General features: G+C 59.0%; 1 protein-coding gene across 2 annotated transcripts in view; it reads right to left on the bottom strand.

The window, feature by feature from the left end:
* Positions 1-3148: 3148 nt before the first annotated feature.
* FADS2 (fatty acid desaturase 2) overlaps positions 3149-12079 on the bottom strand; it is a 35286-nt gene continuing 26355 nt past the window's right edge. For both annotated transcript variants that reach the window (XM_082477928.1, XM_082477929.1), the window contains 7 exons: positions 11894-11954; positions 11410-11486; positions 6571-6668; positions 6206-6302; positions 5837-5916; positions 5258-5383; positions 3149-4900 (listed from right to left, as the gene is read on the bottom strand). In XM_082477928.1, coding sequence (XP_082334054.1) covers positions 4849-4900; positions 5258-5383; positions 5837-5916; positions 6206-6302; positions 6571-6668; positions 11410-11486; positions 11894-11954 — 591 coding nt within the window. In that variant the 3' untranslated portion in view covers positions 3149-4848. The remainder of the gene's footprint in view (positions 4901-5257; positions 5384-5836; positions 5917-6205; positions 6303-6570; positions 6669-11409; positions 11487-11893; positions 11955-12079) is intronic.

Raw genomic sequence — 12079 nt, 5'->3', positions numbered from 1 at the left:
ACCCAGCCCCACCCTGACCCTCTCCACGCAGCTTCCACCCCCTCTTCTCTGGAATCAGGCAGCCAAGGGAAAGACCTGGCCTCTGCCTGGACTCTAGGCTGTGACCTTGGGGAAGTTATGCAATCTCTTTGAGTAATAGCATGACCTCCTAGGGTGATGGAAGATCAAAGGGATGCTTTGAAAAAAATAAAATAAAATAATGGATGTTATGTAGAGGGCTCTTTGCTTAGGGGCTCCAGCAATAGGGCTTAGACATTTATTTTTAAAATGTTCTGCACGAGTCCATGGCCCTGGGGCCATCACCTGCGCTCACCTGAGAAAAGCACTTGGCTGCCTCCAAGCCCGTTTTGTCCTTGAAAAGTACTTCCTGCCCTGAGAGCAAATCCTTATGTCCAGGGCAAGTCGCACGTCCAGGGCCCCTGCACAGGCTGTTCTCTTTGTGGGAGTCCCCCTTCCTGTGGTCACCTGCTGACTCCTGGTGCCTTGTGGGCCCTGGGATGGCAATCCCCCTGGGCAGATGGTCAGTGCCTTTCCTGCAGTGACTCTGATGCCCTTATCAGGGAAATGCTAACACACTAGACTCAGGGACAGGGGGTGCCCACCCAGCGGGAACGCTGAGCCCGCAACGCCCCCCAGAGGTACCTGGAGTATCTGCACCAATGTGGGGCAGGCCGAGCTCCGTGCTGCCCCTGGTGGTGGCTGAGGGCAGTGTGCCCTCACAACTGCAAATGGGTAGTTGCCTAGTAACTTGCTTAAAGGACCATTGGGAAGGCCCCCTGGCCTCAATTAGTCACCCCACTCCCTATTGCCTGAAATCCTTCACTGGTGGGTCATCTTTGCCTTTGTCCTTCTCTGTCCCCCATGCTGGAACCCCTAAGGACAAGTCAACCACCCCTCTCCCTAGTTGAGTTCCCCCTTCTATGTCTATAGGTTTCTTATGCAGTCACGGGGCCTGGGCTGGGTCCGTACAAGGAAGGAGGGAAGGGCCTTGGTGGAACCTCTAGGAAAGGCCGTGTCCCTGCTTTACGGTCTGCACAGTCTTGGGCCCAGAGGAAAAGCAAAACTCCTTAGGGAAGCCATGCCTTTTGCCCCCTTCAATCAACCAGCATTTAATCAGAGTCTTCTGTGAGCTGGCCTGGGCAGATGGGGGGAAAAGGAGATTCACAAGACCCAGCCCCTGCCTGTAATGTTGGGAGCGGCTGGTAGGTTATGTGACTGGACAGGTGGTGGGTCTTTCCCGCCCCCCCCTCGCCCCCCACACGTCCTGGAGTACCTGGCTGCCTCCCTCTCCTTGGCCCTTTCCAAGCCCCCGGTACCTGTCACGAGTCCTCCTGGATACTTGCTCTTAAACCAGATAATTTGGAAGAAAGACCCAAATGCCTTCAAAATTCAAAGAAATGTATTTATAATAGCAGAGGACAGTAGAGACATGATCTTTAAGTCCTAGCATGCTAGGTGTTCTCTTGTTCTGTTTATGCACGGGCTAGTAGTTCCAGACCTGCCTGGGCCCTGCCTTCCCCCTCCAGGCCTCGGTTGCTTCATAGATGGTGTAGATACCCCACTGGATCCACAGCTAATCATTTCCATCTCAGACTCAGACCAGGGGTGAGAAGCTGCCTCCTGTCCAGAGGGGCACACCTCTCCAGGGATGGCGTGGCTGGGACAGCTGAGGCGTCCCCAGGGCACTGTGTCACATGAGCAGTAGCCTGTCACTCCTGAGGGCAGTCTGTGCCCAGTATAGGTGGCTGCCACCTCCGCCCTGCCCCTCTCACCAAGGCCTCCTCTCTCCTCCCAGTGGGCCAGGAGGGTCTGAGCGTCCCACTGGACGCCTGAGGAACTTGTCAAGCCAGTGACCACCTCTGGGGCTCCAGGTCCACACCCAGTCCAGGCTGTTCTGCCAGCCCCTCCTCTGGGCCTGGTGCCCGGCACATGCCCACGCCACCCACAAAGCTGATACTCTTATCAGGGTAGCCACCTGCCACGGGTGAGCTCTTATCCCCTCCACAGGGACTAACTCCCTGCATGTCTCCACCTCGTCCACCCAGCCGCTGGGCCTCTCAGGAGCAGTCTGACATTTGGCCTGATGGGGGAAGAGCCCATGGTCTGGGAAACGGCCACCACTCTCCTCCCCCTCCTGGGATCCTGGTTGTCACTGGTGATGGATGCTGGACTTTCAGCTGGCAGGGGTACAGAGGTGTGTGTGTACTCTACCATCCTGTGAGTCAGGGTGCGAGGCCCAGCCCAGGCAGGAGGCAGAACACAGGCACAGGTAAGAAGGATGAAAGGTCTGTTCCCCAAGGTCTCCCAGATTTGAAGGCTTCTAATGGGTGTCCAGGCAGGGCAAGGCCAAGGGCTCACAGTGTTGGGAGACGACAGCATCCTTGGAGCCCTGTAGCCCACTGCCTTCTCTGTGCAAATGGGGAGACTTCGGCCTTGAAGGCTGGGGCGGGCAAAGGACTCACCCAAGGCCACTCAGTGAGCCAGGGCTGGGTCTCTGCCTCCCGGCTCGAGCCTTCTGGAATCCTAGGTCCTACTCCACAGTCTATGCCCACTGGGGAATCACACACACACCCTACCTGGATCAGCTGGCTGTCCCTGCCGGCTATACTGAGGTCATAGGCAAAGCAAGAGGGAGGACAAGTGTCTACTCTGGAGCCCTCGCCAGCCCTGCTGGGAGGAGATGCAAGGCCAGGGGAGCCTCTGGGATTCTGGCCCCCGTGAATCTCTTGGCTCTCCCCTGGCACACCCAGCTTGACCTGCCAGCTGAGCCAGCCCAGAGCGGGGTCATCAGAGAGCAGTGTGGGAGCCACTGGGAGGTAAACTGTATGAGTGCCCCTGGCGCTTACCTATGGACTCTTTCCAGGCTTGGGGACTGAATGAGCCACTGCACAGGCACAGCGGCCACAAGACATCTGGTCCCCAGGGCTTTCCTCAGCCCCTTGAGACTCTTTGCCCCCAGCGCTCGGTACAGTGACCAGAAACGGGTAGAGGGGATCCTCTCCCGAGCAAAGGCGTGGCGGGTGGAGGGGGTTGGGGAGGGGTGGACAGAGGAAAAGTGCTCCCAGTGCAACATGGGCCCCCTCCCCCACCCTCCACCGACACCCCACCCAGCATCTGCACGCAGGACACGGAGGAGCACCAGGCCAGCGCTGATCAAGGAAGTGAGAATAAAATCACTTCATTTATTTCCAAAAATGTAGGGGTGGGGAAGCAACATGATAAAAATTAAGATCAGTTCCCTATGGATCCATTCTGCCCCAGGGGAGGGACAGCGGCTCTTCTGGTCAGTGTGTTCTCAGTGGGAGGCCCTCAGGCGGACCCTCGTTGCCATAGCAACCTGAAGGTCCATCAGGGCGGGTCCCTCCTGGCTGGCCAGCGCTGGTTCCTGTCCCGCCCTCCCCTGGAGCTACATAATGGTTAGTGGGTTAATTTCCAAATGCAGCAGCTCTGGATCCTCCCAGTGGCACCAAGCTCCCCACCCTCCCCTCTCACTTTCCTGTCCCCTCAGCTGTCTGGCCTCCAGCCCCAACCCCTCCTTGTCCCACTAGGTTCCCCCCCAAACCCCCGGCTCCTCAGGGTCACCTCCTCTGGGACTCCTTCCTTCTCTGCCTCCCAACAGTCAGGGCCACCATGGCCTCAGTGAGTGAGCCCAGCTCAACCCACTGTGGGGCCTGGGGAGGCTGCGAGGGGCGGGTGGTAACAGGCAGATTGTCACGTGGCCCAGTCCCGTTGCCACCCCCGTCAGAATGCATCCTGTAGCAAAAGGTTAAAAAACCAGGAAAAGACAGCAGAGAAGACGGTGAAAGAGTGTCCACGCGGGCAGCCCCAACCTGGGGAGGGGCTGGGATGAGCCCCCGGGCTCCAGTGCCCGCTTGCAGCCTGTGGGACCCAAGTCTGCACGGGCCAAGCAGCCAGGGATTGGCTGGCACTGCCTGGCAGGTAACGGAGCACTCTGGGGAAGGGTCTGATTGCTCCAGAATTTTAGGCCTCTCAACCAGGACAAACATCTGAACAGGGATGGAGGGGACAGGGCTGAGCCTACAGGCTGGCTGACCCCTGACCTGGCCATTGCTTCTGCTAAGCCTATCTGTGGCATTGCCCCCTTGGACCCAAAGTCCCAGGCTCTGGAGCTGGGAGGCAGCAGGATGGAACTGCTCGAGCCCTGGGTCAGAGGGCTCCAGTTGCGGAGGACATTTCCCTGGGCCCCGAGGCCTGAGCTGGCTGCGCTACAGGCAAAGGGAACCTGGCGTCAGGGCCCAGGGGCTGAAGACATCTGAAGAGAAAGTGGGGCCTGCAGGGACGCCCCAAGTACCAATCTTGGCGGTGGGCAGGAGACCCAGGCACAAAGCACGCCACCCCACCTAGGGGCAGACGGTGGGCGGCCATCAGAGAGGGTGGAGCCAGGCTTGCAGGCTCAGGGAGCCGTCCTGCTGGCTAGCGCCCAGCCCTGCAGACCTCAAGAGCAACTGAGGGAGAAGGCGGTGTGAGGCCTGGAGGCCAGGTGCAAGGGGCGGTGGGGGGGGGGGGGGGGGGCACAGGCTGCACCTGTGCACCTCTGGTCCGGCAGATGTTCAGGGGCAGAGGGTAATGGCAGGGATGGAGCCACCTGGCCCTGCTCCTAGGTGGGGAGAGCCGGGCTGACCGGGCAGGCCCCAGGAGGGAGGGTGCTGGGGGGAGGCGCGAAGGCAGCGGAACCAGAGAGCAAAACAGGGAAGACGGAACCCAGAGCCTGTGAGCCAGCAGGTACCACAGCCTCATGACACCCCCCTGAACGAAATCCCACCCTTCCCTTTGGCCACCATCCCCACCTGGTCCCCCTTCCCCATCGGCGCCCGGAGGGCTGCAGCTTCATTTGTGGAGGTAGGCGTCCAGCCACAGCTGCCCAGACTGCCTCAGGGACCTGGGAAGAGAGAGGGACAGGGACAGTCAGGGACCAGGGAGCCTCAGGAAGTGGGGGGCTGGGAGCATGGGTGCCTCCTCTCAGCTCTCAGCCGGGGGCCTGCGGGCCTGCTAGCTCAGGGTTCCCCGGGAGACCCCTGTGGAAGGACCAAGGGAAGGTCCTCATCCAACCCACACAGAGGCCAGGCAATTCCTAGCGACGGAGGGGCCGGGTGGGGGCACCAGTGCCAGCAGGGCCTCGGCTCCTCTTGTCGCCCCTGTCTCCACCATGGGTGGTCCCAGCTACGTGCCTCTCAGTCTCCTCCCTGTGCCCCACGGACCTCAAGGGGCACCAGCACCCGTGCCCGCCAGCCCTTACCTGATGATGTCCTGCAGGGCCTGCAGCAGTGGCTTCTGCTGGTACTCGATGCCATGCTTGGCGCACAGGGACCTCACCAGCGGGGCGACCTTGTGAAGGTTGTGCCGGGGCATGGTGGGGAAGAGGCTGGGGAGGGTGCGGGGGGCCGGGCGTGAGGAAGCACCCACCTCCTCTCACAGCCCACTTGGAGGCTGGCCGGGCCCAGGGGACCCCGTCCATCTCGCCCTATGTGCCCACGGGGGCGGCTGGCATGTGGAGGGGGAGGGCTAGGCCTCGGGTTCCCTGGCAATAAAGGGACCAATCACCTGCCCTGCTAGGCTCACAGGATCAAGGAAGATGCCAAGCCACACGTGCAGGGGTGGTCGTCACTATGACCATGTGGCCCAGGGCAGGAGAACCCACCTCCAGGCTTCGGGGGGCGCTGGGGCGAAGACACGCTCTAGGGTCGGTGGGGGGACCTCATTGGGGAAGAGAGAGGTAGTCCCCACCTGCTGCCCTCTGCCGGGGAGGCTGGAGGCTACTTCCCTCCACGGTACGCCCTCCACCCACCCCCACCTCCCCGCCCGCGCCTGCGCTCACTGGTGCTCGATCTGGAAGTTGAGGTGCCCGCTGAACCAGTCATTGAAGAAGGACTGCTCCACGTTGCAGGTGGCCACCAGCTATCAGGGAGAAGGGGGATGAGTGGCCACGAGCAAAAGCACAGAGGGCCCCGTCTCCTTCCCACGAGGCCCACTGCCCTGCCCAGATTCCCCACTGGTCCCTCCAAAACCTCCCCGCCACTCTCTCTTGCCCAGCCCTGTTCCTCCCAGCGGAAGGACACAGGCAGCTCCAGGGAAGCGCAGGACGGCACCGGGCCCACTGGGCAGCCACGTTCCCGGGAACCGAGGACATGGACCTCGGGTCCAGGCTCCGCAAGGCCCCCTGGTGGCCAGCTCTGGCCACCCTCACCTGGCTGCTGAACCAGTCACGGTAGGGCTCCTGGTCAATCTCCATGACGATGTGGTTCATCTGCGTGACCCACACAAACCAGTGGCTCTCCAGGAACCTGGAAGGGAGCTCGGCTCAGCGCTGGAGCCCGGCGTGCTCGGTCTCCACGGGGCCCGGGCAATCAGCAGGAACAGAGCCTCCCTCCCGACCCGGAGCGGCCCAGGGCGGGTGGGGGCTGGGGGGTGGAGTGAGTGCAGCCCCTGATGAGGGGCCGGGGCAGGCAGTGGGGACCTCTGAGCCTTTCCTCATGGGGGCCTCGCATCAAAGCCCCCATCAGTGCCAGTGCTCGAGGGCCCAGGGATTATTAACCAGCAAAGCGCAGGCACCTGATGAAGTTGAGGAAAATGATGGCTCCCAGGACACCATAGAAAGGGATGTAGGTGATGAAGAAACGGGCATAGTAGCTGATGGCCCAGGCCAAGTCCTGCGGAGAGAAACAGTTAGATATGGGAGTGTCCCGCCCGCCCCCGGGTACGGCTTCCCGACCACAGGTGTGTGTACACAGCACCTCCCTCTCACTGCTGGGCCAAGGGGGCCAAGAAAGCTCAATAGGCCTCCGTGAAACTGGGCACCAGGCCCACTGAGGGCGCGACGCCTGCCAGTTCACGGTGTGCAGGACTGTCTTTATGTCTAGGGAAATGCTGAGTGTTCTAGCAGCAGGAAGGGAGCTGCAAGCTCTGCATTTAGGGAAATAAACAGGGATGGGGACCAGCAGATGCCAGCCATGGGGAGGGGCCGGGGGTCAGCAGCTCTTGCATGGTCCCGAGGATTCTGAAGGTGCATTACGATCTGCACGCACCCCTGACACCCGCAGGCTCACAAACTGCTCCTCAGCACCTGGGTCTCCTTCCTGGACATTCACTCCAGCACAACAAAGGCCAGGGACACCATCCATCGCCCACCTCAGGGCCCTCCCAGCGACCTCTGACACTGCTGGCCCTCCTCCCACACCTGATTCTCCTCCTGGCCCCTTTTCCACTCGCCTCTCCTCCCTTCCTGGGCAAGCACCTCCCCCAGCTGCCCCAATGGCTCCATAACCATGGCAACCAGAGCGACCACCTTAGCTCCAAGCAGACTCTTATCTTTCCCTGCTAAGCCCTCCCATCCCACCCAGATCAGCCCACAGGGACTGGGGACCACTCTCTTCTCAGCCACCCTGACCCAGCTTGTTCCCACCTCAGGGCCTTTGCACTAACTGTTTCCTCTCCCTCATCACTTCTCCCCAGAGACTCGGCAGGGTAGTGATGAGAGCAGAGGCTCCGGGTCAGGCTGCTGGCTATTAATTGTAGCTCCACCCTATTCTGTGTAGCTGTAAGTAATTTTCTGAGCTGTGCCTCAGTTCCTCCATCTGCAGGATGGAAAAAGAACACCCCCCCCACCCCCCGAGATTCTACATGGCTTGAAGGTGTTGCAACAATAAGTATAGACCACAAGTCTGAGCTGTAAAGACTCCAATCTGGTCTCTGCACCACTTTGCTACCATAGAGACTTTCCTAACATGCAAGCTGGACCACGCCACTGCAATCCTCAAAGCCATCACGGGCCTCCTTCCCCGCCGGGGGATAAAGGATAAAATCCAGCCCCTTAGTAGGCTGCACAGCCCTCACATGCCTGCCCACCGACCTGGCCTCACCTGCAGCCCATCTCCCACAGCCAGGCTGTGCTGCAGTGTCTGCGTCTGGCTGTATCCACCTGGAAGCTCCTTCTCCCCTTATCTGCTCAGCAAACTCATCCTTCAAACGAGCTCTGTTCAGTTAAGCTCCACGAACATTCAGTAAATGCCTTCTCTGTGTCAGGGACTGAGTTAGGTGCCGGGGGCGAAAGGAAGTCCTTCAGAGCCCCTCGTCTGGAAGGACAAACTTATACAGAGATCCCTTCAATATCATATGGAAGGGGACACACAGTTACAGGGGTGATGGGAGTGTGGCGTGACGTCCCGACCCGATCCTGATTTAGGAAAGGCCTCCATCAGGACGTGGTGCCTGAGCTGGGCTGGGATACACCGGACGTCAGCTAAGCAAAGAACAGTAGGATGGATGTTTGCAGAATGACGACAATACGAAGAAAAGCCCAGAGAAGCGACTGGGCAGGGGCTGTGTTTACATACAGATTATATGCTCCATATACTCCAGCCCAAGCGCTCGAGGTGGAGGCGGGAGACCAAGACCAGGTCACATCCGCCTAGGGGGACTGGCCTCTACCTTGCCGGCAACGAAGACCCACTGAGAGCTTTAAACAACAAGAATGTGGTCCCATCTGGACCTTAAACTGGATCCCTGCCAACTGGAGGTGGGGAGATTCGGTTATTCCAGTAGCTCAGGAATGAAATGACAGAGGCCCAAACCAGGACCCACGGCACTGAGGAGGAGATAACAGATTCCAGAAATATTTAAGAGGCAGGGACAGCTCCACCTGGGGACTGCTTGGTCACGAGGAATCTGGGCTGGTCCCTGGCGTGGGTGCCATCAGCTGGGGTAGAAAGGGGTTGGGGGGAGCGACTGGGGAGGGGAGTCGAAGGGCCGGCGGAGGGCAAGACCTCGGGACCGAGGTGGTCTAAACATTCATTTTAATTCCTTGTTTGTGTGTATGCAGTGCAATAGTATGTACATATATGTAAATGGAGGTGTGTGCTTATGTATTGTTGTGCAAAGCGATACATGACCATGGGACCACTGGTTTCACAGGTAAGGGATGAAGGAGATGCAGGGAGACAGAGGCGGAGGAGAACCAGCAGAGGTGGCACTTGGAAGCTGACAGGGAGAATTTCAAGAAGGAGCAGTTAGTGGTATCAGATACATCGGACCTCCAGGAAGTTGAGGCCTGGGACACATCCCCAGGATGTAGCCACTGGCAATGCTGGCTGGCATTTGGGGCTGGATAGTTCTCAGCTGTGGGGGGCTGTCGTGGACATGGTAGGAGGCCCACTAGAGGCCAACAGCTCTCCATCCCCCCTGAGTTGTGACAAGCAAAAATGTCTCCCAGGACTTCCCTGGTGGTCCAGTGGTTAAGACTCCGAGCTTCTGCTACAGGGGGCACGGGTTCGATCCCTGGTCAGGGAACTAAGATCCCGCATGCCGCATGGCGCGGCCGGAAAAAAAAAAAAAAGTCTCCCAGATGTTGCCAAGTGGCTCAGCAGAATTGTCCCTGTTGAGGACCACTGCCCCAGGTCACAGCTGCACTTGGCACCTAAGCTCACTGTTACCATAAATCAGAAAACCACAGAGCAGGGCATGCCTCTGCCCATGTGGGCCCCTGAGGGGAGTGCTGGGTCTGGCGCCATGCCTGGCTGCAGTCAGCTACAGTTTTGTACTAGAAACCCAAGCTTGAACCCTACTCCCCAGCGGGAGAGGCCTGCCCTGAGGGGCCCGATCAAATGTCTCTGGCTGGGCCACCTGAGCCGGTTCAGGTACAAAGTCTGATTCCCTTTCCCGCTGCCCCTATGTAATGCTTTGTTCCTTAGGGAACAAACACCGTTTAAAAAAAAAAAAAAAGGATTAAATATTCATGTCAGGAGTCATTTGCCATGAAAGCAGATTAAAGTGTCCCCAGCAGCAGCATCGAGGTCCCTTTCTGCTGTGACCCCTTCCAGGGCCCAGGTGAGCTCAGGTGCAGGAGACTTGGATTCCAATTTCCACCACTTAACTGATCCAGAAACTCCTTCCCTCTGGCCTGTACCTGCCTTGCTGGCAAAACAGGGTTAGATGACACGACGTAGGGGGCAGTGCTTAACCGTTCCCGGAACACAGCGGGTACGGATAAAAGAGCGTGTCTTAGAAGAGTGTAGTACAGGTTTTACCAGCACAGGGCTGGCAGAGACCTCAGAATCCCACCTCCTCCCCAAACAGCCCCACCTGCTCCCGAGTCCCAGGCCTGGCCCTCTTAGCAGAATCAGCAGGCACCTTTGCCAATAACGCCAAGGAGAGAATGTAAGACAAAGTACTTTGAAGTGCTTCAATTGCTGTACAAACATGGGAGAGTGGTGGTTGGGGTGTGGGGACAGGATCCAGGCCTTGGCATCGGGAGGCCTGGGTTCTACTGCCTGACCCACCCCTCGGTGTCACCTTGGGCAAGTCCCAAATTCTCAGAGTTTCAATATCTTCATTTATGAAACTAGGTTTTTTAAAAAAGACCAGCAATACTGACTCAGTGACTATCCGCTTGGTCCCGAGGGCAGGGGCCCTGTTCCCGTCCCAGTGAATCCTGCTCTGCCAAAAGCAGTCTCTGCCTAGGGTCACTGCTTCACCTAGGGCATCCCATCATGGGCACATCGTCCTCTTCCACAGAACCACGCCTGCACATCTACATCAAGCCAAGGACCTCTGTGCACCACGCTACGCGGCCCTCTCCAGGGTCCCTTTCTCTCTCTGGAGTTATGGGCTGGATCACGTCTCCTAAAATGAGTATGCTGAAGTCTTAATCCCCAGGACCTCACAGCGGGACCTTATTTGGACATAGGGTTCTTGCAGATGTAATTAGTGGAAATGAGGTCATTAGGGCAGGCCCTAATCCCCTAGGACTAGTGTCCTTCTACAAAGGGGGAAACCTGACACAGATACAGACACACACAGAGGGAAGATGATGGAAAGGGACACAGGGACAAGATGATGGCCATCCACAAGCCAGGGAGAGAGGCCTGGACTAGATCCTTCCTCAGAGCCCTCAGAAGGACTAACCCTGCAGACGCCTTGATCTCGGACTCTAGCCTCCATGACTGTGAGACAATGCAATTCTGTCGTTTAACAGAAATGCCACTCAGTTTGTGGCACTTTCTCATGCAGCTGTAGCAAACTAAGCGCCCGGCGGCTCTCCATTTACCAACCAGAGTGCAGTGTGACCCGGTCCACCGGGTCTTAGGGGCCGCACGGGGACACAGGAGGGCGATGGCTGGAGCAGAGCCTTGGATGGGTGGGCTCATACGTTGCCTTCAGGAACTTTCTGAGGAGCTCTGCCAAGGCCGTGGCTCTCCCAGTGGGTGCCCTGTGTGGGGGGATCTTTAGGGTTGGGGCGCTATGGCCTCCCTGGCTCCTGGCGGCCTCAGAGCTAGTCCCTTCCTGAGGGTGACAAGGCAGCCACCCCAGGAGGAGATGCCAGGGGCCCTGCAGGCCCCCAGGGTCCACTCGCCTCAGTTGCCCTCCTCCCCACACTCCTGGGCCCCCTGGACTCACCACCCAGTCTCTGTGAACGATCATGGACATGATGATCTGGTACTGGAAGTATAAGGGGATGAGCAGCGGTGGCCCAACTGCAGGAGAGAGAGGAGAGGCACTTAGCGAGGCCTGTCTCACCCGGGCGGGGCTGGAAGAGGGGAGGAGCTGGGGGCAGAAGCCTGAATGTGGTGCCAGCTCTGCAGCTCCCGGGCAGAGGCGGCCGGGGCCCCGGTACCCGAGGATGGGCCTGGGAGCAGACAGCACCTGCTGGCACCCCGCCCAGCGATCATGAGTGTGGACCCCGGGCAGGTGTCTGGGCCAATGTCCGTTCTGTATCATGGGCCACGTGGGGTTTGCCTGGGATGGCTGCTGTGGTCTCTTCTCTCACAGGTTTGGTGTCATTTCCTGGGTCTGGAAGGTTGTCAGGTGGGAGGGGAGACAGAGGGCCACACTGGGGTGAGAAGGGGGTCCGGGTGTGGTTGCAGGGTGCCCCAGCACTCACTCAGAAAGAAGTACTCGTGCTGGTGGTTGTAAGGCAGGTATTTCAGCTTCTTCTTGCCGTACTGAGGAGAGAGCAGAGACCGTGAGCCCCCAGCACCCCTCAGGCTCCAGCCTCCCGTGCTCTCCTCCACCCGCTCTGCAGCACTGTTCCTTCCTCCTGCCCAGGGGGCTTCTGTCCTCTGCACCC

This window comes from Balaenoptera physalus (assembly GCF_965194825.1).
Source record: "Balaenoptera physalus genome assembly, chromosome: 10".
Taxonomy (NCBI): domain Eukaryota; kingdom Metazoa; phylum Chordata; class Mammalia; order Artiodactyla; family Balaenopteridae; genus Balaenoptera; species Balaenoptera physalus.
The sequence above is the reverse complement of the archived record's forward strand: the minus strand, read 5'-3'. Positions and strand labels throughout refer to the sequence as shown.